General features: G+C 45.9%; 2 protein-coding genes across 8 annotated transcripts in view; one reads left to right on the top strand and one right to left on the bottom strand.

The window, feature by feature from the left end:
- LOC106593249 (neuronal-specific septin-3) overlaps nucleotides 1-17,821 on the top strand; it is a 116,207-nt gene extending 98,386 nt beyond the window's left edge. For 4 of the 5 annotated variants that reach the window (XM_045719672.1, XM_045719673.1, XM_045719675.1 and 1 more), the window contains 5 exons: nucleotides 3,095-3,212; nucleotides 6,103-6,198; nucleotides 7,500-7,596; nucleotides 9,451-9,502; nucleotides 13,735-17,821. In XM_045719672.1, coding sequence (XP_045575628.1) covers nucleotides 3,095-3,212; nucleotides 6,103-6,198; nucleotides 7,500-7,596; nucleotides 9,451-9,502; nucleotides 13,735-13,918 — 547 coding nt within the window. In that variant the 3' untranslated portion in view covers nucleotides 13,919-17,821. The remainder of the gene's footprint in view (nucleotides 1-3,094; nucleotides 3,213-6,102; nucleotides 6,199-7,499; nucleotides 7,597-9,450; nucleotides 9,503-13,734) is intronic. The other variant, XR_006770111.1, reaches the window with a different exon arrangement.
- A 7,041-nt stretch (nucleotides 17,822-24,862) lies between these two features.
- The window catches only part of LOC106606338 (F-box and leucine-rich repeat protein 16), a 48,113-nt gene continuing 45,872 nt past the window's right edge, over nucleotides 24,863-27,103 (bottom strand). For 2 of the 3 annotated variants that reach the window (XM_045719671.1, XM_045719670.1), the window contains exon 7: nucleotides 24,863-25,533. In XM_045719671.1, the coding sequence (XP_045575627.1) occupies nucleotides 25,385-25,533 (149 nt within the window). In that variant the 3' untranslated portion in view covers nucleotides 24,863-25,384. The remainder of the gene's footprint in view (nucleotides 25,534-27,103) is intronic. The other variant, XM_045719669.1, reaches the window with a different exon arrangement.

The following is a 27,103-nucleotide window of genomic DNA, read 5'->3' as shown; positions in this document are numbered from 1 at the left end:
CCCTACCCCAGTCCAGTTAGTTCTCCCTACCCCAGTCCAGTTAGTTCTCCCTACCCAAGTCCAGTTAGTTCTCCCTACCCCAGTCCAGTTAGTTCTCCTTACCCCAGTCCAGTTAGTTCTCCCTACCCCAGTCCAGTTAGTTCCCCCTACCCCATTCCAGTTAGTTCTCCCTACCCCAGTCCAGTTAACTACCCTACCCCAGTCCAGTTAACTACCCCTACCCCAGTCCAGTTAGTTCTCCCTACCCCAGTCCCGTTAACTACCCTACCCCAGTCCAGTTAACTCCCCCTACCCCAGTCAAGTTAGTTCTCCCTACCCCAGTCCAGTTAGTTCTCCCTACCCCAGTCCAGTTAGTTCTCCCTACCCCAGTCCAGTTAGTTTCCCCTACCCCAGTCCAGTTAGTTTTCCCTACCCCAATCCAGTTAACTACCCTACACCAGTACAGTTAGTTCTCCCTACCCCAGTCCAGTTAGTTCTCCCTACCCCAGTCCAGTTAGTTCTCCCTACCCCAGTCCAGTTAACTTTCCCTACCCCAGTCCAGTTAGTTCTCCCTACCCCAGTCCAGTTAGTTCCCCCTACCCCAGTCCAGTTAGTTCCCCTACCCCAGTCCAGTTAGTTTTCCCTACCCCAGTCCAGTTAGTTTTCCCTACCCCAGTCCAGTTAGTTCCCCCTACCCCAGTCCAGTTAGTTTCCCTACCCCAGTCCAATTAGTTTACCCTACCCCAGTCCAGTTAGTTCTCCCTACCCCAGTCCAGTTAACTACCCTACCCCAGTCCAGTTAGTTCTCCCTACCCCAGTCCAGTTAGTTCCCCCTACCCCAGTCCAGTTAGTTTTCCCTACCCCAGTCCAGTTATTTCCCTCTACCCCAGTCTAGTTAGTTCTCCCTACCCCAGTCCAGTTAACTACCCTACCCCAGTCCAGTTAGTTCTCCCTACCCCAGTCCAGTTAGTTCCCCCTACCCCAGTCCAGTTAGTTCTCCCTACCCCAGTCCAGTTAGTTCTCCCTACCCCAGTCCAGTTAACTACCCTACCCCAGTCCAGTTAGTTCTCCCTACCCCAGTCCAGTTAACTACCCTACCCCAGTCCAGTTAACTACCCCTACCCCAGTCCAGTTAGTTCTCCCTACCCCAGTCCAGTTAGTTCTCCCTACCCTAGTCCCATTAACTACCCTACCCCAGTCCAGTTAGTTCCCCCTACCCCAGTCCAGTTAGTCTCCGCTACACCAGTCCAGTTAGTTCTCCCTACCCCAGTCCAGTTAGTTCTCCCTACCCCAGTCCAATTAGTTCTCCCTACCCCAGTCCAGTTAGTTCTCCCTACCCCAGTCCAGTTAGTTCTCCCTACCCCAGTCCAGTTAGTTCCCCCTACCCCAGTCCAGTTAGTTTTCCCTACCCCAGTCCAGTTAGTTTTCCCTACCCCAATCCAGTTAACTACCCTACACCAGTACAGTTAGTTCTCCCTACCCCAGTCCAGTTAGTTCTCCCTACCCAAGTCCAGTTAGTTCTCCCTACCCCAGTCCAGTTAGTTCCCCCTACCCCAGTCCAGTTAGTTCCCCCTACCCCAGTCCAGTTATTTCTCCCTACCCCAGTCCAGTTAACTACCCTACCCCAGTCCAGTTAACTACCCCTACCCCAGTCCAGTTAGTTCCCCCTACCCCAGTCCAGTTAGTTCCCCCTACCCCAGTCCAGTTAACTACCCTATCCCAGTCCAGTTAGTTCCCCCTACCCCAGTCCAGTTAACTACCCCTACCCCAGTCCAGTTAGTTCTCCCTACCCCAGTCCAGTTAGTTCCCCCTACCCCAGTCCAGTTAGTTCCCCCTACCCCAGTCCAGTTAGTTTCCCCTACCCCAGTCCAGTTAGTTCTACCTACCCCAGTCCAGTTAGTTCTCCCTACCCCAGTCCAGTTAGTTCCCCCTACCCCAGTCCAGTTAGTTTTCCCTACCCCAGTCCAGTTAGTTCCCTCTACCCCAGTCCAGTTAGTTCTCCCTACCCCAGTCCAGTTAGTTCCCCCTACCCCAGTCCAGTTAGTTCCCCCTACCCCAGTCCAGTTAACTACCCTACCCCAGTCCAGTTAGTTCTCCCTACCCCAGTCCAGTTAGTTCTCCCTACCCCAGTCCAGTTAGTTCCCCCTACCCCAGTCCAGTTAGTTCCCCCTACCCCAGTCCAGTTATTTCTCCTACCCCAGTCCAGTTAGTTCCCCCTACCCCAGTCCAGTTAGTTCCCCTACCCCAGTCCAGTTATTTCCCCTACCCCAGTCCAGTTAGTTCTCCCTACCCCAGTCCAGTTAGTTCCCCCTTCCCCAGTCCAGTTAGTTCTCCCTACCCCAGTCCAGTTAGTTCCCCCTACCCCAGTCCAGTTAGTTCTCCCTACCCCAGTCCAGTTAGTTCTCCCTACCCCAGTCCAGTTAGTTCTCCCTACCCCAGTCCAGTTAACTACCCCTGCCCCTGACTTTTGACACGTTGACCCCCAGAGTGGTGACCTGAGGTACTGACTGACCTGAGATGACCCCTTACCTCTAACCTCAGTGACCTCAGAGTAGCGCTACATCCTACTACTCTGTAAACAGCAGAGCTGGGGCTGGGGCTGGGCAAGGCTGGGGCTAGGGTTCTGGGGATGGACAAGGCTGGGGCTAGGGTGCTGGGGATGGACAAAGCTGGGGCTAGGGTTCTGGGGCTGGGCAAGGCTGGGGATAGGGTGCTGGGGCTGGGCAAGGCTGGGGCTAGGGTGCTGGGGATGGACAAGGCTGGGGCTAGGGTGCTGGGGATGGACAAGGCTGGGGCTAGGATGCTGGGGATGGACAAGGCTGGGGCTAGGGTGCTGGGGCTGAAGCTGGGTCTAGGGCGCTGGGCACTGGGGCTGGGTAAGGCTGGGACTGGGGCTGGGCAAGGCTGGATCTAGGCTGCTGGGGCTGGGCAAGGCTGGGTCTAGGGGTCTGGGCAAGGCTGGGACTGGGGTGCTGGGGTTGGGCAAGGCTGGGTTTATGGTGCTTGGGCTGAGGCTGCGGCTGGGCAAGGCTGAGGGTGCTGGGACTGGACATAGCTGGGGCTAGGGTACAGGGCTGGGACTAACATTTGTTTTTGTTGTTTCTGTTCCCTGTAGGTTACGTCCCATAGACGTGGAGTTCATGAAGAGACTGGGGAAGATAGTCAGCATCGTACCGGTCATCGCTAAGGCAGACACACTCACTATGGAGGAGAGACTAGAGTTCAAACAGAGGGTGAGAGGAACATACTGTACCTACTGTCTGACAGACTCAACCTGAGGACAACTACCTCCTGCCTTAATACCAAGTTAAAACAGATATACATCAACTGACATTACAGAGGAATGTTGGAGGATCTATCTACACAGGAATGGAATGACAACCACACTGAGAGTATGGAGGAGATATACATATGTTTATAGATGAGAGAGAAGGAGGGAGAGAATCGAGAGGAGAAAGAGATTCTAAGTGTGTAGAGGAGATTTAGTGATGTTTACAGATGCTTCAAAAGATTGAGAGAGAGAAAGAGAGAGAGAGAGAGCACAGGGAGATAGATGAGAGATAGAAAGAGTGTGTGGAGAAGAAGATAGAGAGATGTTTACAGATGAGCTTCAGAAGATTGAGTGGAGATTAAATACTGCTCAAGGGCCATGAGCTGGGAGCCGTGCATAGGTCCATGATAGAGAGAGAGAAGGAGGGAGTGAGGAGAGACAGAGAGGGAGGAGAGACAGAGAGAGAGATACAGAGAGAGGTGGGGAAAGAGGGAGAGAGAGAGAGAGAAAGAGGGGGAGAGAGAGAGGGGGAAAGAGGGGGAGAGAGATGGTCATGGCAAGTGTCCAAGTCTGGATGTAAACTAATCCGTCTCTTAAAGGAGAGTAGGGATGATAGTCTGGGGGAGAGAGTCTAGAGACTAGGACTATGGAAGATTCATTAGGTTACAACATATCTATCACTCATACACTATAGTAGGTTTACACCAGGGCTCTACAACCCTGTTCCTGTTCTGGAGATCTACCTACCCTCCTGTAGGTTTACACCAGGGCTCTACAACCCTTTTCCTGTTCTGGATATCTACCTACCCTCCTGTAGGTTTACACCAGGGCTCTACAACCCTGTTCCTGTTCTGGAGATCTACCTACCCTCCTGTAGGTTTAGGCAAGGGCTCATCATCCCTGTTCCTGTTCAGGATATCTATTTACCCTCCTGTAGGTTTACACCAGGGCTCTACAACCCTGTTCCTGTTCTGGAGATCTACCTACCCTCCTGTAGGTTTACACCAGGGCTCTACAACCCTGTTCCTGTTCTGGAGATCTACCTACCCTCCTGTAGGTTTACACCAGGGCTCTACAACCCTGTTCCTGTTCTGGAGATCTACCTATCCTCCTGTAGGTTTAGGCAAGGGCTCTCCAACCCTGTTCCTGTTCAGGATATCTATCTACCCTCCTGTAGGTTTACACCAGGGCTCTCCAACCCTGTTCCTGTTCTGGATATCTACCTACCCTCCTGTAGGTTTACACCAGGGCTCTCCAACCCTGTTCCTGTTCAGGATATCTATCTACCCTCCTGTAGGTTTACACCAGGGCTCTCCAACCCTCTTCCTGTTCTGGATATCTACCTACCCTCCTGTAGGTTTACACCAGAGTTCTCCAACCCTGTTCCTGTTCAGGAGATCTACCTACCCTCCTGTAGGTTTACACCAGGGCTCTCCAACCCTGTTCCTGTTCAGGATATCTATTTACCCTCCTGATTCTGATTCATATTGAGTGGGCAATAGCTGTTCTAATTTTAATTCTAACATTTAGCTCCAGGAACAGGATTGGAGTTAAAACCTACAGGAGGGTATCTCTCCAGGAACAGGGTTGGAGTTAAAACCTACAGGAGGGTATTTCTCCAGGAACAGGGTTATAGAGCTCTGTGTAAACCTACAGGAGGGCAGTTCTCCAGGAACAGGGTTATAGAGCTCTGTGTAAACCTACAGGAGAGTAGTTCTCCAGGAATAGGGTTATATAGCCCTGTGTAAACCTACAGGAGAGTAGTTCTCCAGGAACAGGGTTATAGAGCCCTGTGTAAACCTACAGGAGAGTAGTTCTCCAGGAACAGGGTTATATAGCCCTGTGTAAACCTACAGGAGGGTGGTTTTCCAGGAACAGGGTCAGGGAGCCCTGTGTAAACCTACTGGAGGGTGGTTCTCCAGGAACAGGGTCAGGGAGCCCTGTGTAAACCTACAGGAGGGTGGTTCTCCAGGAACAGGGTCAGGGAGCCCTGTGTAAACCTACAGGAGGGTGGTTCTCCAGGAACAGGGTCAGGGAGCCCTGTGTAAACCTACAGGAGGGTGGTTCTCCAGGAACAGGGTCAGGGAGCCCTGTGTAAACCTACAGGAGGGTTGTTCTCCAGGAACAGGGTCAGGGAGCCCTGTGTAAACCTACAGGAGGGTGGTTCTCCAGGAACAGGGTTATATAGCCCTGTGTAAACCTACAGGAGAGTAGTTCTCCAGGAACAGGGTTATAGAGCCCTGTGTAAACCTACAGGAGAGTAGTTCTCCAGGAACAGGGTTATATAGCCCTGTGTAAACCTACAGGAGGGTGGTTTTCCAGGAACAGGGTCAGGGAGCCCTGTGTAAACCTACTGGAGGGTGGTTCTCCAGGAACAGGGTCAGGGAGCCCTGTGTAAACCTACAGGAGGGTGGTTCTCCAGGAACAGGGTCAGGGAGCCCTGTGTAAACCTACAGGAGGGTGGTTCTCCAGGAACAGGGTCAGGGAGCCCTGTGTAAACCTACAGGAGGGTGGTTCTCCAGGAACAGGGTCAGGGAGCCCTGTGTAAACCTACAGGAGGGTTGTTCTCCAGGAACAGGGTCAGGGAGCCCTGTGTAAACCTACAGGAGGGTGGTTCTCCAGGAACAGGGTCAGGGAGCCCTGTGTAAACCTACAGGAGGGTGGTTCTCCAGGAACAGGGTCAGGGAGCCCTGTGTAAACCTACAGGAGGGTGGTTCTCCAGGAACAGGGTCATGGGTAAACACATAACTGACACTCGTACACAATAGTAGCATGTAAACATCTGTGTCAACATGTTGACCTCATGACCTCTGAATGACCCCTGTAACCCCTGCCATCTGACCCCTATGTAGGTAAGACAGGACCTGAAGGCCAATGGGATCCGAGTATACCCTCAGACTGAGTACGACGAAGATCCAGAGGACAGGATACTCAACGACAAGATCAGGGTGAGACACACACACACACACACACACACACACACACACACACACACACACACACACACACACACACACACACACACACACACACACACACACACACACACACACACACACACACACACACACATTTTACAAATAACACTTGTAAGCAGTTTGGCAGCAATAGTCAAAGGAACTCACTGGCCAAAGCACATAACAGTATAGATCTGGAACCAGGGTTTGGTGTCAACTCCTCTCTTACCTTTCCCCTGTCTGGTCCTCTCCTGGAACTCCTCTCTTACCTTTCCCCTGTCTGGTCCTCTCCTGGTACTCCTCTCCTGCCTTTCCCCTGTCTGGTCCTCTCCTGGAACTCCTCTCTTACCTTTCCCCTGTCTGGTCCTCTCCTGGAACTCCTCTCTTACCTTTCCCCTGTCTGGTCCTCTCCTGGAACTCCTCTCTTACCTTTCCCCTGTCTGGTCCTCTCCTGGAACTCCTCTCCTGCCTTTCCCCTGTCTGGTCCTCTCCTGGTACTCCTCTCCTGCCTTTCCCCTGTCTGGTCCTCTCCTGGAACTCCTCTCTTACCTTTCCCCTGTCTGGTCCTCTCCTGGAACTCCTCTCTTACCTTTCCCCTGTCTGGTCCTCTCCTGGAACTCCTCTCTTACCTTTCCCCTGTCTGGTCCTCTCTTGGAACTCCTCTCTTACCTTTCCCCTGTCTGGTCCTCTCCTGGAACTCCTCTCTTACCTTTCCCCTGTCTGGTCCTCTCCTGGAACTCCTCTCTTACCTTTCCCCTGTCTGGTCCTCTCCTGGAACTCCTCTCTTACCTTTCCCCTGTCTGGTCCTCTCCTGGAACTCCTCTCTTACCTTTCCCCTGTCTGGTCCACTCCTGGAACTCCTCTCTTACCTTTCCCCTGTCTGGTCCTCTCCTGGAACTCCTCTCTTACCTTTCCCCTGTCTGGTCCTCTCCTGGAACTCCTCTCTTACCTTTCCCCTGTCTGGTCCACTCCTGGAACTCCTCTCTTACCTTTCCCCTGTCTGGTCCTCTCCTGGAACTCCTCTCTTACCTTTCCCCTGTCTGGTCCTCTCCTGGAACTCCTCTCTTACCTTTCCCCTGTCTGGTCCACTCCTGGAACTCCTCTCTTACCTTTCCCCTGTCTGGTCCTCTCCTGGTATTCTTCTCTTACCTTACATTTACATTTTAGTCATTTAGCAGACGCTCTTATCCAGAGCGACTTACAGTAGTGAATGCATACATTTCATACATTTTTTTCTCCCTCTCCTGGTATTCCTCTCTTACCTTCACCCTCTCCTGGTATTCTGTGTGTAGGAAAACATTCCGTTTGCGGTGGTGGGGACAGACAAGGAACACCAGGTAAACGGGAACAAGGTCCTGGGCAGGAAAACCAAATGGGGCATCATAGAGGGTGAGTGTGTTTACATGATCAATACATTATCATAGAGGGTGAGTGTGTTTACATGATCAATACATTATCATAGAGGGTGAGTGTATTTACATGATCAATACATTATCATAGAGGGTGAGTGTGTTTACATGATCAATACATTATCATAGAGGGTGAGTGTGTTTACATGATCAATACATTATCATAGAGGGTGAGTGTATTTACATGATCAATACATTATCATAGAGGGTGAGTGTGTTTACATGATCAATACATTATCATAGAGGGTGAGTGTGTTTACATGATCAATACATTATCATAGAGGGTGAGTGTGTTTACATGATCAATACATTATCATAGAGGGTGAGTGTATTTACATGATCAATACATTATCATAGAGGGTGAGTGTGTTTACATGAGCAATACATTATCATAGAGGGTGAGTGTGTTTACATGATCATTACATTATCATAGAGGGAGAGTGTGTTTACATGATCAATACATTATCATAGAGGGAGAGTGTGTTTACATGATCCATACATTATCATAGAGGGTGAGTGTGTTTACATGAGCAATATATTATCATAGAGGGTGAGTGTGTTTACATGATCATTATATTATCATAGAGGGAGAGTGTGTTTACATGATCAATACATTATCATAGAGGGAGAGTGTGTTTACATGATCCATACATTATCATAGAGGGTGAGTGTGTTTACATGATCATTACATTATCATAGACGGTGAGTGTGTTTACATGAGCAATACATTATCATAGAGGGTGAGTGTGTTTACATGATCATTACATTATCATAGAGGGAGAGTGTGTTTACATGATCAATACATTATCATAGAGGGTGAGTGTGTTTACATGAGCAATACATTATCATAGAGGGTGAGTGTGTTTACATGATCATTACATTATCATAGAGGGTGAGTGTGTTTACATGATCATTACATTATCATAGAGGGTGAGTGTGTTTACATGATCATTACATTATCATAGAGGGTGAGTGTGTTTACATGATCATTACATTATCATAGAGGGTGAGTGTGTTTACATGATCATTACATTATCATAGAGGGTGAGTGTGTTTACATGATCAATGCATTATCATAGAGGGTCAGTGTGTTTACATTATCAATACGTTATAGAGAGGGAGAGTGTGTTTACATTATTATGGATTAGGTGTTTCATGTTTTGAGTTTATTTGCCATATTTTATACATACATCAACCTAAATCATAGAGTGGAAATTGATTGGGATTATTTTATTTTGTAATGTTTCTGAACACCTAGTAATATGCAGAATGAGTAGTAGTAATAATATGAATACAATATGAATACAACCGGCCGGGATCGGGAGTCCCATAGGGCGGCGCACAATTGGCCAGGCATCATCCGGGTTAGGAGAGGGTTTTGCCGGGGTAGGCCGTCATTATTAAATAAGAATTTGTTCTTAACTGACAGGCCTAGTTAAATAAAGGTTAAATAAAACCTAAATATCCCTATGCAGTTTCATTCTGGAGTCATGTGCTCAACTGCCCTCTAGTGTTAGTAATGAGGAAGTTGCAGAGCAGGAAGCATACATGTATTACGAGAGAGAGATTTGAAAAGTCTTTATTCTTTTGGAGTGTAACGTTTACTGTACATTTTTTATTGTTTATTTCACTTTTGTTTATTATTTATTTCACTTGCTTTGGCAATGTAAACATAGGTTTCCCATGCCAATAAATCCCTTAAATGGACATTGAATTGAGAGAGAGAGAGAGAGAGAGAGAGAGAGAGAGACAAAGGGTTGGTGTTCCATGGATGTGATGTAATGGCTGGTTTTAACCTGTTTTAGTCAATCTGTTCTATTCTGTCTGTCCATAGTTGAAAACGTGGCGCATTGTGAGTTTACCAACTTGAGAGATCTGCTGATTAGGTGAGTTCCAGTTACACGTACAACCACTCAACATCGCATGCATGTACACACACATGCTGCCTGGGGTGGTTTAGAGGTCCAAGCCTCTGCCTCTGGAGCAAATGAACAACGTACCACTGACAACATGAGATGGAATCCAGCCTGCAGCTCTTCCATCACTCTCCTACCTTTCACCTCTTCCATCACTCTCTCTCTACCTTTCACCTCTTCCATCACTCTCTCTCTACCTTTCACCTCTTCCATCACTCTCTCCTACCTTTCACCTCTTCCATCACTCTCTCTCTACCTTTCACCTCTTCCATCACTCTCTCCTACCTTTCACCTCTTCCATCACTCTCTCCTACCTTTCACCTCTTCCATCACTCTCCTACCTTTCACCTCTTCCATCACTCTCTCCTACCTTTCACCTCTTCCATCACTCTCTCTCTACCTTTCACCTCTTCCATCACTCTCCTACCTTTCACCTCTTCCATCACTCTCCTACCTTTCACCTCTTCTATCACTCTCTCCTACCTTTCACCCCTTCCATCTCTCTCCTACCTTTCACCTCTTCCATCACTCTCTCCTACCTTTCACCTCTTCTATCACTCTCTCCTACCTTTCACCCCTTCCATCTCTCTCCTACCTTTCACCTCTTCCATCACTCTCCTACCTTTCACCCCTTCCATCTCTCTCCTACCTTTCACCTCTTCCATCACTCTCCTACCTTTCACCTCTTCCATCTCTGTCCTACCTTTCACCTCTTCCATCTCTCTCTCTCTCTACCTTTCACCTCTTCCATCTCTCTCCTACCTTTCACCTCTTCCATCTCTCTCCTACCTTTCACCTCTTCCATCACTCTCCTACCTTTCACCTCTTCCATCTCTCTCCTACCTTTCACCTCTTCCATCTCTCTCCTACCTTTCACCTCTTCCATCTCTCTCCTACCTTTCACCTCTTCCAATTCACACACTTTTCAAGAAAGCATCCCTGGTCATCCCTACTGCCTCTGATCTGGCGGACTCACTAAACACACATGCTTTGTTTGTAAATGATGTCTGAGTGTTTGGAGTGTCCCTGCTTTCTGTAAATGATGTTTGGAGTGTCCCTGCTTTCTGTAAATGATGTCTGAGTGATGGAGTGTCACTGCTTTCTGTAAATAAATAAAAACAAGAAAATGGTGCCATCTGTTTTTCTAAATATAAGGAATTTGAAATTATTTATACTTTTCTTTTGATACTTAAGTATATTTTAAACCAAATACTTTTAGACTTTTACTCAAGTAGTATTTTACTGAGTGACTTTTACTTGAGTCATTTTCTATGAAGGTATCTCTACTTTTACTCAAGTACGACAGTTGGGTACTTTTTCCACCACTGATTCCTAGTACACTTCCACACAGTAGTTACGCTGTACCTGTCCTGATGATGCATGGCAACAACCAAGCTGTTAACTGCAGCCATAATAGAACACACTATCATCCATCATATCAGCTGTCTATCCTTCATCATCCATCATGTCAGCTGTCTATCCTTCATCATCCATCATGTCAGCTGTCTATCCTTCATCATCCATCATATCAGCTGTCTATCCTTCATCATCCATCATATCAGCTGTCTGTCCTTCATCCATCATATCAGCGGTCTATCCTTCATCATATCAGCTGTCTATCCTTCATCATATCAGTTGTCTATCCTTCATCATCCATCATTTCAGCTGTCTCTCCTTCATCATATCAGCTGGCTATCCTTCATCATATCAGCTGGCTATCCTTCATCATATCAGCTGTCTATCCTTCATCATGTCAGCTGTCTATCCTTCATCATCCATCATATCAGCTGTCTCTCCTTCATCATATCAGCTGGCTATCCTTCATCATATCAGCTGTCTGTGTTTCATCATCCATCATATCAGCTGTCTGTCCTTCATCATCCATCATATCAGCTGTCTATCCTTCATCATCCATCATATCAGCTGTCTGTCCTTCATCCATCATATCAGCTGTCTTTCCTTCATCATCCATCATATCAGCTGTCTGTCCTTCGTCCATCATATCAGCTGTCTGTCCTTCATCATCCATCATATCAGCTGTCTATCCTTCATCATATCAGCTGTCTGTGTTTCATCATCCATCATATCAGCTGTCTGTCCTTCATCATCCATCATATCAGCTGTCTATCCTTCATCATCCATCATATCAGCTGTCTGTCCTTCATCCATCATATCAGCTGTCTTTCCTTCATCATCCATCATATCAGCTTTTTATCCTTCATCATATCAGCTGTCTGATCTTCATCATCCATCATATCAGCTGTCTATCCTTCATCATCCATCATATCAGCTGTCTATCCTTCATCATCCATCATATCAGCTGTCTGTCCTTCATCATATCAGTTGTCTATCCTTCATCATCCATCATATCAGCTGTCTGTCCTTCATCCATCATATCAGCTGTCTGTCCTTCATCATCCATCATATCAACTGTCTATCCTTCATCATCCATCATATCAGCTGTCTGTCCTTCATCCATCATATCAGCTGTCTGTCCTTCATCATCCATCATATCAGCTCTCTATCCTTCATCATATCAGCTGTCTGTCCTTCATCATCCATCATATCAGCTGTCTGACCTTCATCATCCATCATATCAGCTGTCTATCCTTCATCATCCATCATATCAGCTGTCTGTCCTTCATCATCCATCATATCAGCTGTTTATCCTTCATCATATCAGCTGTCTGTCCTTCATCATCCATCATATCAGTTGTCTATCCTTCATCATCCATCATATCAGCTGTCTATCCTTCATCATCCATCAAATCAGCTGTCTATCCTTCATCATCCATCATATCAGCTGTCTGTCCTTCATCATATCAGTTGTCTATCCTTCATCATCCATCATATCAGCTGTCTGTCCTTCGTCCATCATATCAGCTGTCTGTCCTTCGTCCATCATATCAGCTGTCTGTCCTTCATCATCCATCATATCAGCTGTCTATCCTTCATCATATCAGCTGTCTGTCCTTCATCATCCATCATATCAGCTGTCTGTCCTTCATCATCCATCATATCAGCTGTCTATCCTTCATCATCCATCATATCAGCTGTCTTTCCTTCATCCATCATATCAGCTTTTTATCTTTCATCATATCAACTGTCTGATCTTCATCATCCATCATATCAGTTGTCTATCCTTCATCATCCATCATATCAGCTGTCTATCCTTCATCATCCATCATTTCAGCTGTCTGTCCTTCATCATATCAGTTGTCTATCCTTCATCATCCATCATATCAGCTGTCTGTCCTTCATCATCCATCATATCAGCTGTTTGTCCTTCATCATCCATCATATCAGCTGTCTATCCTTCATCATATCAGCTGTCTGTCCTTCATCATCCATCATATCAGCTGTCTGTCCTTCATCATCCATCATATCAGCTGTCTATCCTTCATCATCCATCATATCAGCTGTCTGTCCTTCATCCATCATATCAGTTGTCTATCCTTCATCATCCATCATATCAGCTGTCTGTCCTTCATCCATCATATCAGCTGTCTGTCCTTCATCATCCATCATATCAGCTGTCTATCCTTCATCATATCAGCTGTCTGTCCTTCACATCATATCAGCTGTCTGTCCTTCATCATCCATCATATCAGCTGTCTGTCCTTCATCATCTATCATATCAGCTGTCTGTCCTTCATCCATCATATCAGCTGTCTTTCCTTCATCATCCATCATATCAGCTGTTTATCCTTCATCATATCAGCTGTCTGTCCTTCATCATCCATCATATCAGTTGTCTATCCTTCATCATCCATCATATCAGCTGTCTGTCCTTCATCATATCAGTTGTCTATCCTTCATCATATCAGCTGTTTATCCTTCATCATATCAGCTGTCTGTCCTTCATCATCCATCATATCAGTTGTCTATCCTTCATCATCCATCATATCAGCTGTCTATCCTTCATCAGCCATCTTATCAGCTGTCTATCCTTCATCATATCAGCTGTCTGTCCATAATCTGCCATTCAGCTGTCTATCCTTCATCATCCATCATATCAGCTGTCTATCCTTCATCATCCATCATATCAGCTGTCTATCCTTCATCATCTGTTGTTCAGTTGTCTATCTGCCCTGATGTTGTTTGTGTTTTTGTCTACAACAACATTGTATATTTGAACCTATTTATATAAATAAACATGTACATACATTAGTGTTTTTGTGTTTGTCTGTGTGTCCCTAAAGGTCCCACCTGCAGGACCTGAAGGACGTGACCCACAACATCCACTATGAGACATTCCGCGTCAGGAGGCTGAACGAGAGTAACCTGACCGTCCACGGTCTGGCCCTGTCCTGCTTTCCAATGGAGAACGGGACCCACGGAACCAACGGAACCTCGGACAGGAGCGAATCAGAGAGCCACCTCTGAGGGGGACCACAGAGTGCGTCGCACACAGCAGTAGCTCCAGCTTCCTGCTCACAGCTTCCTGTTTCCTGTTTTGACTGCAAAATCGTTGGCCGACTGCTTCCCCCAATCGGAACACGAGAAAGAGAGCGAAAAAAAGAAAGAGGAGCTTTTCTTTTAACAAAGGAGAGATGTTTTCGGTGGCCACCACACCTTGGATTTTGAACATTTTATTGAGTTTTACTAAAGACATTATTGATAAGAAATGCATTTAAACTTCATATATAAATATATTTTCTCAGAATGAGTTTATATTTCCTGGAAGCAGGGTCACACAGGGCTGGAAGAGCAGAGAGAGATGGGGAGAGAAAAACAGAAAAAGAGAGGGGGAGATTGATGGATGGAAAGGGGGAGAGTGAGGAATGGAGAGAAGTATGTAAACAGAGAGGGAGAGAGGGGTAGGGTGAGAGATGGAGAGAGAGATAAAACAGAGAGGGAGAGTGAGGGATGGAGAGAGAGAGGAAGAGATAAAAATAGAGAGGGGGAGAGAGAGGAGGTGTGTTATGTGCTCAGACAATGTTATTTCTGCAATACCAATGTTTATGCAGTGTCATTGTTCACACTCATACTACCCCTGGAATTCAGAAAACTGGAATCACCTGCCTGAGAGTGATTTACAGTATACTGTAGCTAACACAGCTACAGCCTCCTGTATTCTACAGTACCCAGGTCCATTCTGCTACAGCCTCCTGTATTCTAGAGTACCCAGGTCCATTCAGCTACAGCCTCCTGTATTCTAGAGTACCCAGGTCCATTCAGCTACAGCCTCCTGTATTCTACAGTACCCAGGTCCATTCTGCTACAGCCTCCTGTATTCTAGAGTACCCAGGTCCATTCAGCTACAGCCTCCTGTATTCTAGAGTACCCAGGTCCATTCAGCTACAGCCTCCTGTATTCTAGAGTACCCAGGTCCATTCAGCTACAGCCTCCTGTATTCTACAGTACCCACGTCCATTCAGCTACAGCCTCCTTTATTCTAGAGTACCCAGGTCCATTCTGCAACAGCCTCCTGTATTCTACAGTACCCAGGTCCATTCAGCTACAGCCTCCTGTATTCTACAGTACCCACGTCCATTCAGCTACAGCCTCCTGTATTCTACAGTACCCACGTCCATTCAACTACAGCCTCCTGTATTCTAGAGTACCCACGTCCATTCAGCTACAGCCTCCTGTATTCTACAGTACCCACGTCCATTCAGCTACAGCCTCCTGTATTCTACAGTACACAGGTCCATTCTGCTACAGCCTCCTGTATTCTACAGTACCCAGGTCCATTCAGCTACAGCCTCCTGTATTCTACAGTACCCAGGTCCATTCAGCTACAGCCTCCTGTATTCTAGAGTACCCAGGTCCATTCAGCTACAGCCTCCTGTATTCTACAGTACCCACGTCCATTCAGCTACAGCCTCCTGTATTCTACAGTACCTACGTCCATTCAGCTACAGCCTCCTGTATTCTACAGTACCCACGTCCATTCAGCTACAGCCTCCTGTATTCTACAGTACCCAGGTCCATTCAGCTACAGCCTCCTGTATTCTAGAGTACCCACGTCCATTCAGCTACAGCCTCCTGTATTCTACAGTACCCAGGTCCATTCAGCTACAGCCTCCTGTATTCTACAGTACCCAGGTCCATTCAGCTACAGCCTCCTGTATTCTAGAGTACCCAGGTCCATTCAGCTACAGCCTCCTGTATTCTACAGTACCCAGGTCCATTCAGCTACAGCCTCCTGTATTCTAGAGTACCCAGGTCCATTCAGCTACAGCCTCCTGTATTCTAGAGTACCCAGGTCCATTCTGCTACAGCCTCCTGTATTCTAGAGTACCCAGGTCCATTCAGCTACAGCCTCCTGTATTCTACAGTACCCAGGTCCATTCAGCTACAGCCTCCTGTATTCTACAGTACCCAGGTCCATTCTGCTACAGCCTCCTGTATTCTAGAGTACCCAGGTCCATTCTGCTACAGCCTCCTGTATTCTAGAGTACCCACGTCTATTCAGCTACAGCCTCCTGTATTCTAGAGTACCCAGGTCTATTCAGCTACAGCCTCCTGTATTCTAGAGTACCCAGGTCCATTCTGCTACAGCCTCCTGTATTCTAGAGTACCCAGGTCCATTCAGCTGCAGCCTCCTGTATTCTAGAGTACCCAGGTCCATTCTGCTACAGCCTCCTGTATTCTAGAGTACCCACATCCATTCTGCTACAGCCTCCTGTATTCTACAGTACTCAGGTCCATTCAGCTGCAGCCTCCTGTATTCTAGAGTACCCAGGTCCATTCTGGGTGTTATTTGGGCACAGCAGAAATGATATGGTCTATATCAGATTTGTCAAACTCATTCCACTGAGGGTCGAGTGTCTGTATCTGTTTTTTCCATTCAATTAAAACCTAGACAACCAGGTGAAGGGAGATCCTTACTAATTAGTGACCTGAATTCCTCCAGCAAGGACAAGGGTGGAGCGAAAACCTGCAGACACTCTGCCCTCCGTGAAATGAGTTTGACACGTGGTCTGTATGCTACTGTGTGAATACTGCAATGTGGCTTTGTTTGAATTCCGCCCCGTTTTTCCATCTCTCAAAGGACGGCAGCCTTTTTAACACTGTATGAATACTGGCAGAGCCATAGCCTAGCCTATGTATGGCTTATGAACCTCTTTCTATAACACAGGCATAGGCCTGTAATATATTCAGATGCTTCATTTCATTTAATACGCATGTTGACTTAAAAAAAAGAAAATATATTTTTTCCAGAAAAGTACTTTTTGTTTGTTACCTTTTCCACCTGCGGTAAACGTCGATACACACATACATATCCATACACACATACATATCCATACACACATACATATCCATACACACATACATATCCATACACACTTGTCCATCCATACATACACAGTCCAGTTAACCTCCAAGGGCCTTTCTGTGTTGTGTATAGAGGGAGTGCTAGATCCCTTCTCTCTCCTTCCCGATGGTGAGCTGTGCTGTTTGGAGAGAGGGCTCCACCTAGAGGCCAAGTGGAGGAATGACCGGAGTCAGAGACAAGAGGATACAAACTGTACTCTCTCACCAGTGTCTAGGGTTGCAAAATTCCCAGTAGCTCTCAATGATACTATGTTATGGGAGAGACAGGAAATGATGTAGACAAGATTAGATTAGCCCAGTTTACCCTCCTCTGTTGTATGGCTTTGGATGTGCCTAACTGTAACTTAGAGACCCAAACTTCCTGTTTAACGTTAACATGTAAATGTGATGCTAGGGGGGCCGCTTTCCGGACACAGATTAAGCCCACTTCGTCCTATAAGCCTTCTCCATTGAAAGTGTTTCGTAGTCCAAGACTAGGCTTAATCTGTGTTGGGGAAACTGGTCCTATGATAACCATGTATGTGTGTGTTTGCCCATTCAAAGCCTGTTGTGTCTTCACAGACTGACTGCCTCTTCTTTAACTACTGATCAGCTGTCTGTTTTTAGACCAGATCACTAGATCATCACCCACTGTTGTCCATTAAAGGCTCATCTCTCTCTCATTTATATAGCTAGTGTTGACCTGGTACACAGCTGCCTATGACTTACAGGCATCTTGTACACACACACACACACACACACACACACACACACACACACACACACACACACACACACACACACACACACACACATAAACACACACACACACACACACACACACACACACACACACACACACACACACACACACACACACACACAGACCCACCCATGACGTGATAATGTTTGTGTTGTTTATCTCCTGCCTCTGATGTTTTATATTGTTGTAGCCTAATGTTCTGTAAGCTGCATCCTGATAGACCTTGTTTTACACATTAATAAACACCATTGATTTAAACGTCACTGTTACACGTCTGAGTGGTGGGCCCTGTGACTCACAATGACCCAGACACAGGGAGAATCACAATTGCATTTCCTTGATTCCTCGAGTCCTTTCTCCTCGCCTCTTTCTCAAAACCCGTTGGATGAGAAGGTCAAAAAGGAGGGACCTTTGACCTACTCATCCAATGGGTTTTGAGGACGCGAGGGATCACGGAAACGCAATTGAGGTTCTCCCTATAAGGCCACGTACAACAAGTTGTACAGCTGATGTACAACGCATTTGGCACAACAGTCGTGATGAGAGTGGCAGTTTATCTGCATCGAAAGTGCTGGGAGACAAAACATTTTTGTGCAAACCTTCACATAAATATCAGTTGCTTCACAACAACCATTGTTGTCAAATGTGTATAAAAATGCAGGTGCGCACCACTGTGAGTTGCTTTGAATAAAAGCCTTGGCTAAATGGCAATGTAGGAGGATGAAAGGAAGGAAATGAGGCACACGGTTTAGTTTTGTACAACTTTTACTAAAACGGTGCAGACTGGAACCAAAACCATGTCAAAAAACAACAACTGCTCTCTGACAAGGCACTGCAGCCATCCTTCAGATTCACCACACCTCTTTCTCTCCTGTCCAATCAAATCCATTAGAATTACCACACCACTTTCTCTCCTGTCCAATCAAATCCTTTAGATTCACCACACCACTTCTATCCTGTCCAATCAAATGTTTCATATCATCACCACAGTATCAGTATTTACACAAAACAATGAGCAAAACATAATAAAAAAAAATAAAAAAAAAAACATCTTCATATGACCTCTGTGTCACAAATAATAAACAGAGATACCAAAATAGTACCCATTATATAGGAATGTAGGTAAGGGAGTGTGGCAGACAGACAAGAGATGTAGAGTACAGTTGTTCCTAAGAGTAACATGGGCCTTTAAAAGCTGCATAGCCGAGAGCGTTCTATGGATTGAATCCCGGCCCTAAATACCCCACGACGTCCCATAGACCAGTGTCCCTCCCAAGCCACCATACTGTACCGGCAGATCACTGTAAACTCAGTTAAACTGTAAACTCAGTTAAACTGAAACAGTTGAATTGAAACAGTTGAACTGACGCCAATGGAGACCTGGATAGAAGTTACATGTTAAGTCAGCAACTGTTTTCCATGTTTATGCTCCATAGACATTCCTGTCTTCAGATGCTCTTCGTACCAGATCAGTGCAAACCAGTTGTTGACAGTGTTCTGAAGACTGATGTATTTTAACCCTCTAAACATGTTCCTCTGTGTGAATCAGAAGTACTTCCAACATACTTTTATTGTTATAATTATTATACAGTGTCTTATTCAGTACAGAGTTTTAACCTGTTGGGTTGGTCTCCATGTGAAAAAATACATCAAACATGTACCTGGACTCTTCCTCTGTTAGACAGAAGGAGAGAGAGAGAGAGAGAGAGAGAGAGAGAGAATGTGTTAGAAAGATGGAGAGAGATAGAGAGAATTGGTGATAGAGAGAATGCCCCTGGACACTTCTTCTGTTAGAGATGGGGGGGGCTGTCAGCTTGGTGCTTGTCCTTAACATAGGTACAGTACAGTGTGCAGTAGGGCTGTACAGGGTTGAGGTTGGGGAGTGATGATGTCAGTAATCCAGCCATTTTAGCTAACCAGACAGTACGCGGCAAGCAGCTAGTTAAGCTAACCAATCCAGCTAGCTTAGCTAGGGGTCCAGGGGTGTCTGGAAAAAGACTACTGAAAGAAAACATTCTGTGCTGGGCTCTCCTGGCCGTTACAAATCTGTAAGCCCACAACAGCTCACTATTTTCACGGCACCCTCGAGATTCAATGTGAATTTATAAGATTGCAATCAAGTACTATTGAAGTAAAGCTGGACACAAAAGTCAAGATAGCTATCAGAACAAAAATAGAATCCCCTAGTGGACCAGCAGCCACAGCTAAGAGCTAGAATCCCCTAGTGGACCAGCAGCCACAGCTAAGAGGAATCCCCTAGTGGACCAGCAGCCACAGCTAAGAGCTAGAATCCCCTAGTGGACCAGCAGCCACAGCTAAGAGGAATCCCCTAGTGGACCAGCAGCCACAGCTAAGAGCTAGAATCCCCTAGTGGACCAGCAGCCACAGCTAAGAGCTAGAATCTCCTAGTGGACCAGCAGCCACAGCTAAGAGCTAGAATCCCCTAGTGGACCAGCAGCCACAGCTAAGAGCTAGAATCCCCTAGTGGACCAGCAGCCACAGCTAAGAGCTAGAATCCCCTAGTGGACCAGCAGCCACAGCTAAGAGCTAGAATCCCCTAGTGGACCAGCAGCCACAGCTAAGAGCTAGAATCCCCTAGTGGACCAGCAGCCACAGCTAAGAGCTAGAATCCCCTAGTGGACCAGCAGCCACAGCTAAGAGCTAGAATCCCCTAGTGGATCAGCAGCCACAGCTAAGAGCTAGAATCTCCTAGTGGACCAGCAGCCACAGCTAAGAGCTAGAATCCCCTAGTGGACCAGCAGCCACAGCTAAGAACTAGAATGCCCTAGTGGACCAGCAGCCACAGCTAAGAGCTAGAATCCCCTAGTGGACCAGCAGCCACAGCTAAGAGCTAGAATCCCCTAGTGGACCAGCAGCCACAGCTAAGAGCTAGAATCCCCTAGTGGACCAGCAGCCACAGCTAAGAGCTAGAATCCCCTAGTGGACCAGCAGCCACAGCTAAGAGCTAGAATCCTCTAGGGGACCAGCAGCCACAGCTAAGAGCTAGAATCCCCTAGTGGACCAGCAGCCACAGCTCAACAGACACAGTAGGTTGCCTCTGGAATGGAACCATATTCCTCCTATTGGCTAAGTAGTTGACTTGTTCTATATAGGGAATAGGTTCTTCAGGTATTGCTCAAAAGCTCCTCTTATTCCTATAAATATTCCTTCCTCAAATAGGACACTTCTTTTGGCTCAAAGTAGTGCACTACATAGGTAATAGGGAGCCATTTCAGATTTTCCCGTAACCTAAATGGGCCACCCACTGAGCAGTATCATGACACACCAAACCAACAGGCTCAGCTTTAAACTGGTCTGTTTGGCTGAAAGACTGTCTCAGCCAATCACAATCCTCAGTCAATAAATACAGAAATAAATAGATAAATACATTATGTACAGCACATCATTGAAGGTGAATAAATCAAAGTGGGACCAGTTGGTTAACATCCTGGCCTGTAGTGTTTGTGTGAAGCAGGAAATCAGAGAGTCAGGAACCCTCAAGCTCACTACATGAATACTTAAGGTTAGAGGCAGTGAGGCTTTTAAAGGCAATGTTTCTGGGTTCGGGAGATCCCACTCACGGCTAGCACTACATATGGTGGCTCAATGGGATAATGCCTTTAAAAGCAGAAATGCCTATAACCTGCTATTGGCTGTTGGGGGGTGGCCTGCATCTCTATCTCACCCATATCACCCCTGTCACCTTCACCTGAGGTCCAAGTACAAACTGTTATCTTTAGGGCTGGAGCTGGAAGAATGTTAGAACAGCTGTCTGCCTGGGGGTATGGCGGTGGGATGCAGTGTGTGTGTGTGTGTGTGTGTGTGTGTGTGTGTGTGTGTGTGTGTGTGTGTGTGTGTGTGTGTGTGTGTGTGTGTGTGTGTGTGTGTGTGTGTGTGTGTGTGTACCCAGGCCGTACCAAAATATAGCATGCGAAAAGTACCCTGTGTGGCGTAAGGTGTATGCTACGCTGTAAACTGTTACAGTCAGACTCAACCTGGATGTCATTATGAAACAACTGTTACAGTCAGCTCAACCTGGATGTCATCATGAAACAATTGTACCAGTCAGCTCAACCTGGATGTCATTATGAAACAACTGTTACAGTCAGCTCAACCTGGATGTCATTATGAAACAACTGTTACAGTCAGCTCAACCTGGATGTTATTATGAAACAACTGTACCAGTCAGCTCAACCTGGATGTCATTATGAAACAACTGTTACAGTCAGCTCAACCTGGATGTTATTATGAAACAACTGTTACAGTCAGCTCAACCTGGATGTCATTATGAAACAACTGTTACAGTCAGCTCAACCTGGATGTCATTATGAAACAACTGTTACAGTCAGCTCAACCTGGATGTTATTATGAAACAACTGTACCAGTCAGCTCAACCTGGATGTCATTATGAAACAACTGTTACAGTCAGCTCAACCTGGATGTTATTATGAAACAACTGTTACAGTCAGCTCAACCTGGATGTCATTATGAAACAACTGTTACAGTCAGCTCAACCTGGATGTCATTATGAAACAACTGTTACAGTCAGCTCAACCTGGATGTCATTATGAAACAACTGTTACAGTCAGCTCAACCTGGATGTCATCATGAAACAACTGTTACAGTCAGCTCAACCTGGATGTTATTATGAAACAACTGTTACAGTCAGCTCAACCTGGATGTCATTATGAAACAACTGTTACAGTCAGCTCAACCTGGATGTCATTATGAAACAACTGTTACAGTCAGCTCAACCTGGATGTCATTATGAAACAACTGTTACAGTCAGCTCAACCTGGATGTCATTATGAAACAACTGTTACAGTCAGCTCAACCTGGATGTCATTATGAAACAACTGTACCAGTCAGCTCAACCTGGATGTTATTATGAAACAACTGTTACAGTCAGCTCAACCTGGATGTCATTATGAAACAACTGTTACAGTCAGCTCAACCTGGATGTCATTATGAAACAACTGTACCAGTCAGCTCAACCTGGATGTCATTATGAAACAACTGTACCAGTCAGCTCAACCTGGATGTTATTATGAAACAACTGTTACAGTCAGCTCAACCTGGATGTCATTATGAAACAACTGTACCAGTCAGCTCAACCTGGATGTCATTATGAAACAACTGTACCAGTCAGCTCAACCTGGATGTCATTATGAAACAACTGTTACAGTCAGCTCAACCTGGATGTCATTATGAAACAACTGTTACAGTCAGCTCAACCTGGATGTCATTATGAAACAACTGTTACAGTCAGACTCAACCTGGATGTCATTATGAAACAACTGTTACAGTCAGCTCAACCTGGATGTCATTATGAAACAACTGTTACAGTCAGCTCAACCTGGATGTCATTATGAAACAAATCCTCAGAAGGAAGCAAGCTGAGAACCCCCCCACACACACACCCACACCCACACACACACACACACACACACACACACACACACACACACACACACACACACACACACACAGCAGTAAGGAGAGCTGGTTCACCAGGTGAAGTTTAGAATAGAAATGAGATATTACAGGACTGAAAAACCTGGCCCTCTGACAGAGCCGCCATCGACCACAAAGCATGCTGGGTAAAGGGCTCAGTCGTAGTAGTGGTCAGGGTAGACGTTGCTCATATTCACAGATCTAGGATCAGCTTACTCTACCCACACCCTAACCTTAACCATTAGGAGAAAGTCAAAATATCTGACCCTGTATCAGTTGTTAACCTGGTCTTAAATCTCCAATATAACAGGAGGCCATCGTTCCCTCCCTGTTGTGGAACGTCCTCAGTCTCACACACAGAGTCAGTTTGTGTTGAGTTGATTCAGAGACACAACGACCGTGTGTGTGTGTGTGTGTGTGTGTGTGTGTGTGTGTGTGTGTGTGTGTGTGTGTGTGTGTGTGTGTGTGTACATTACTGTAACGGACAGTGTAAACGGAGGTGCTGCCACATAGCATCAAGACGTTGAGGTAAGTCCTGATGCTGGCAGGTAAAACCATGGCACAAAGGATTTATATGACGGTCGTCCTCTCCCATCTAACCACTAATATTAAACTGACCACAGAATGGACTGGCAAACAGAATGGTTGGAAAGGCCAAGCTTAACCAATCAGCATCAGCTAGTGTATGTAAAGTGGAATAGAGTCTTTGTAGTCTCAGTCTGTCCTGACCCTGACCTCTGCAGGGTCTGATCAGGTGACCTCTGGGTAGAATCATCAGGGTTGACCATCCAAAACCCCAGTGTTTCCTGGGTAGTGTAGTTGTCCTGGTCCTGTACTGTAAAGCCTCAGACACGTGTCCTCCCTCCACACAGGAATTCATTCTCAGTTGTCCTCAGATTCCCAAAATAATGTTTACAAAAATAAAATAATAGTAGTAGTAATATCAACAACAAAAAGAGAGAGATGAATCGGCATGACAACGAGCGGGTAAAGCGTGCAGCTCTGGCGCGTTATTCTACAGAGGCATTTTTCTTCTTCAGTTCTTTGCTAAGACATGGAGATAGAGGAGTGGGTCTGACGTCACCCCATTCTCACACAGAGAGACACGGAGATGGAGAAGAGGAGTGGGTCTGACGTCACCCCATTCTCACACAGAGAGACACGGAGATGGAGGAGAGGAGTGGGTCTGACGTCACCCCATTCTCACACAGAGAGACACGGAGATGGAGGAGAGGAGTGGGTCTGACGTCACCCCATTCTCACACAGAGAGACACGGAGATGGAGGAGAGGAGTGGGTCTGACGTCACCCCATTCTCACACAGAGAGACACGGAGATGTCACCATGTCACCGCTAAGTCTGGTTGTCTGGTGGAGTTACATGTTTCGTGTGTGTGTATACAGTGTGTGTGTGTGTGTGTGTGTGTGTGTGTGTGTGTGTGTGTGTGTGTGTGTGTGTGTGTGTGTGTGTGTGTGTGTGTGTGTGTGAGTGTGGGTACAGTGTGTGTGTGTACAGTGTGTGTGTGTGTGTGTACAGTGTGTGTGTGTGTGTGTGTGTGTATACAGTGTGTGTGTGTGTGTGTGTGTGTGTGTGTGTGGGTACAGTGTGTGTGTGTGTGTACAGTGTGTGTGTGTGTGTGTGTACAGTGTGTGTACAGTGTGTGTGTGTACAGTGTGTGTGTGTACAGTGTGTGTACAGTGTGTGTGTGTGTACAGTGTGTGTGTGTACAGTGTGTGTACAGTGTGTGTGTGTGTGTGTGTGTGTGTGTGTGTGTGTGTGTATACAGTGTGTGTGTGTGTGTGGGTGTGTGTGTGTACAGTGTGTGTGTGTGTACATGTGTGTGTGTGTGTGTGTGTGTGTATGTGTGTGTGTACAGTGTGTGTGTACAGTGTGTGTGTACAGTGTGTGTACAGTGTGTGTGTACAGTGTGTGTACAGTGTGTGTGTGTGTGTGTACAGTGTGTGTGCGTGTTCGATGATCCTGTGTGGAACGTGCCCAGACTCATCCCTTTCTCCACTTTGAGTCCATCACAGCCATGTTAAACTGTCATATCTGGTCTGTACAGAAAATCCCTCTGCGCTCACATCCCTCCAATCCAATAAATTCCCTTTTTTTTAGTTTATCCCTCTACAAAAAATCCCCTCTTTCCTGTAAATGTTCCCTGGTTGATCCTGGCTGGAGCAGAGATCCTGGCTGGAGCAGAGATCCTGGCTGGCTCCATCGACATGGTCATCATTCCTCCTCTGCGTTCGTTGGGCTGAAGTAAGGGAGTGGTTGGTAGGTGGGTAGGGGATTGGTAGGCAGGTGAGTTGGTAGTTGGATAGGGTGATAGGTTAGAGGGGGGTGTGATGTGGATCCGGGTGGGGGGGGGGGCTACTCGATGACCATGCAGCGTGCCAGGTGTTGTGAGTAGTACTTGAAGAGTTCAGCTGTGGCTCCAGGACAGTTGGTCAACTCCAACTCCTCTAGATCCTGGATCTGGATCAAACCAGATAGACCTGTAGTGGTTAGGAGTGGACAACCTGGGGGGGGGGCAGAGAGATAGAGAGAGAGGTGGAGAGAGGAGAGAGAGGGGGAAGAGGGAGGGAGAGAAGGAGAAAAATAGGGGTGGAGAGAGAGAGGAGAAACAGAGAAAGGGAGGTAGAGAGAGAAGAGAGAGAAAGGAGAAAGAGAGAGATGGGGAGGGAGGCGAGAGGAGAGAAAGAGAGAGAAAGGAGAAAGAGAGAGATGGGGGAGGGAGGCAGAGAGAGTGACGAAGGAGAAAGAGAGGGTGGAGGGAGGGAGGTAGAGAGAGGAGAAAGAGAACAGGAACACAAGTCAGACTAATATAGTAGATGGTATAGTCTGACTTGTGTTTCTAATATAGTCAATCACTCTATCCTATCTATTATATCCATTCTATCCTTCTATCTACTCTATCATTCTATAATTGTATCTATTATATCCATTCTATCCTTCTATCTATTCTATCATTCTATAATTGTATCTATTATATCCATTCTATCCTTCTATCTATTCTATCATTTGATCTATTATATCCATTCTATCCTTCTATCTATTCTATCGTTCTATAATTTTATCTATATCCATTCTATCCTTCTATCTATTCTATCATTCTATAATTGTATCTATTATATCCATTCTATCCTTCTATCTATTCTATCGTTCTATAATTTTATCTATTATATCCATTCTATCCTTCTATCTATTCTATCGGTCTATCTATTCTATCATTCTAAATATTCTATCATTTTAAATATTCTATCATTCTATCCTTCTATCTATTCTATCATTCTAAATATTCTATCCTTATATCATTCTATCCTTCTATCTATTCTATCATTCTAAATATTTTATCATTCTATCCTTCTATCTATTCTATCATTCTAAATATTATATCCTTCTATCTATTCTATCATTCTATCCTTCTATCTATTCAATCATTCTAGCATTCTAAATATTCTATCATTATATTCATATCGCAATCCAAACATTCCATTCAATCTGAATAAAGAGCTGTCCTGAGATACCAGAGTTGGTCAGCAGGGGGAGGAGTGGTGCAGAGACAGACAGGACAGAGGAGAAACACAGGAAGTCCATGCATCTTAATTGTATGTCCTCTCTCCTCTCCTTGTCAAAACCTTTTGGATGAGAAGGTACAGAGGGGATGAACCTTCTCATTGAATGGATTCTGGATGGAGGACGTGGGGAATCAAGGAAATGCAATTAAGATTCTCCCCATGGTTGTGTACCAATTATCTCTCCTTCCTTTCAAAATATGCACTTGTTCACTTCCATTCACTAATTTGAAAGGAAATGACTGGTATAAGAAATATGGTGGAAACTCCCACTAGCCCATGTCTCCACCAATCCAATGCTTTCAGATTTGTGGGAAGTAGTAAACGGGTGTACAATCCAGGAGAAAGGACATATTATTAGGAAACACCCCCTCTGTGTATGACTGCTTCTCAATAGTCTACAAAATACTTCCTCTACTCACACACACATTGTAATGTACAGTCTGTAGCCTGTAGTCAGAGATGATTAATGTACTGTAGTTAGATATGATTCATGTACTGTAGCCTGTAGTCA

The sequence above is a fragment of the Salmo salar genome, chromosome ssa06 (genome assembly GCF_905237065.1).
Source record: "Salmo salar chromosome ssa06, Ssal_v3.1, whole genome shotgun sequence".
In the NCBI taxonomy this organism is placed as follows: domain Eukaryota; kingdom Metazoa; phylum Chordata; class Actinopteri; order Salmoniformes; family Salmonidae; genus Salmo; species Salmo salar.
The sequence above is the reverse complement of the archived record's forward strand: the minus strand, read 5'-3'. Positions and strand labels throughout refer to the sequence as shown.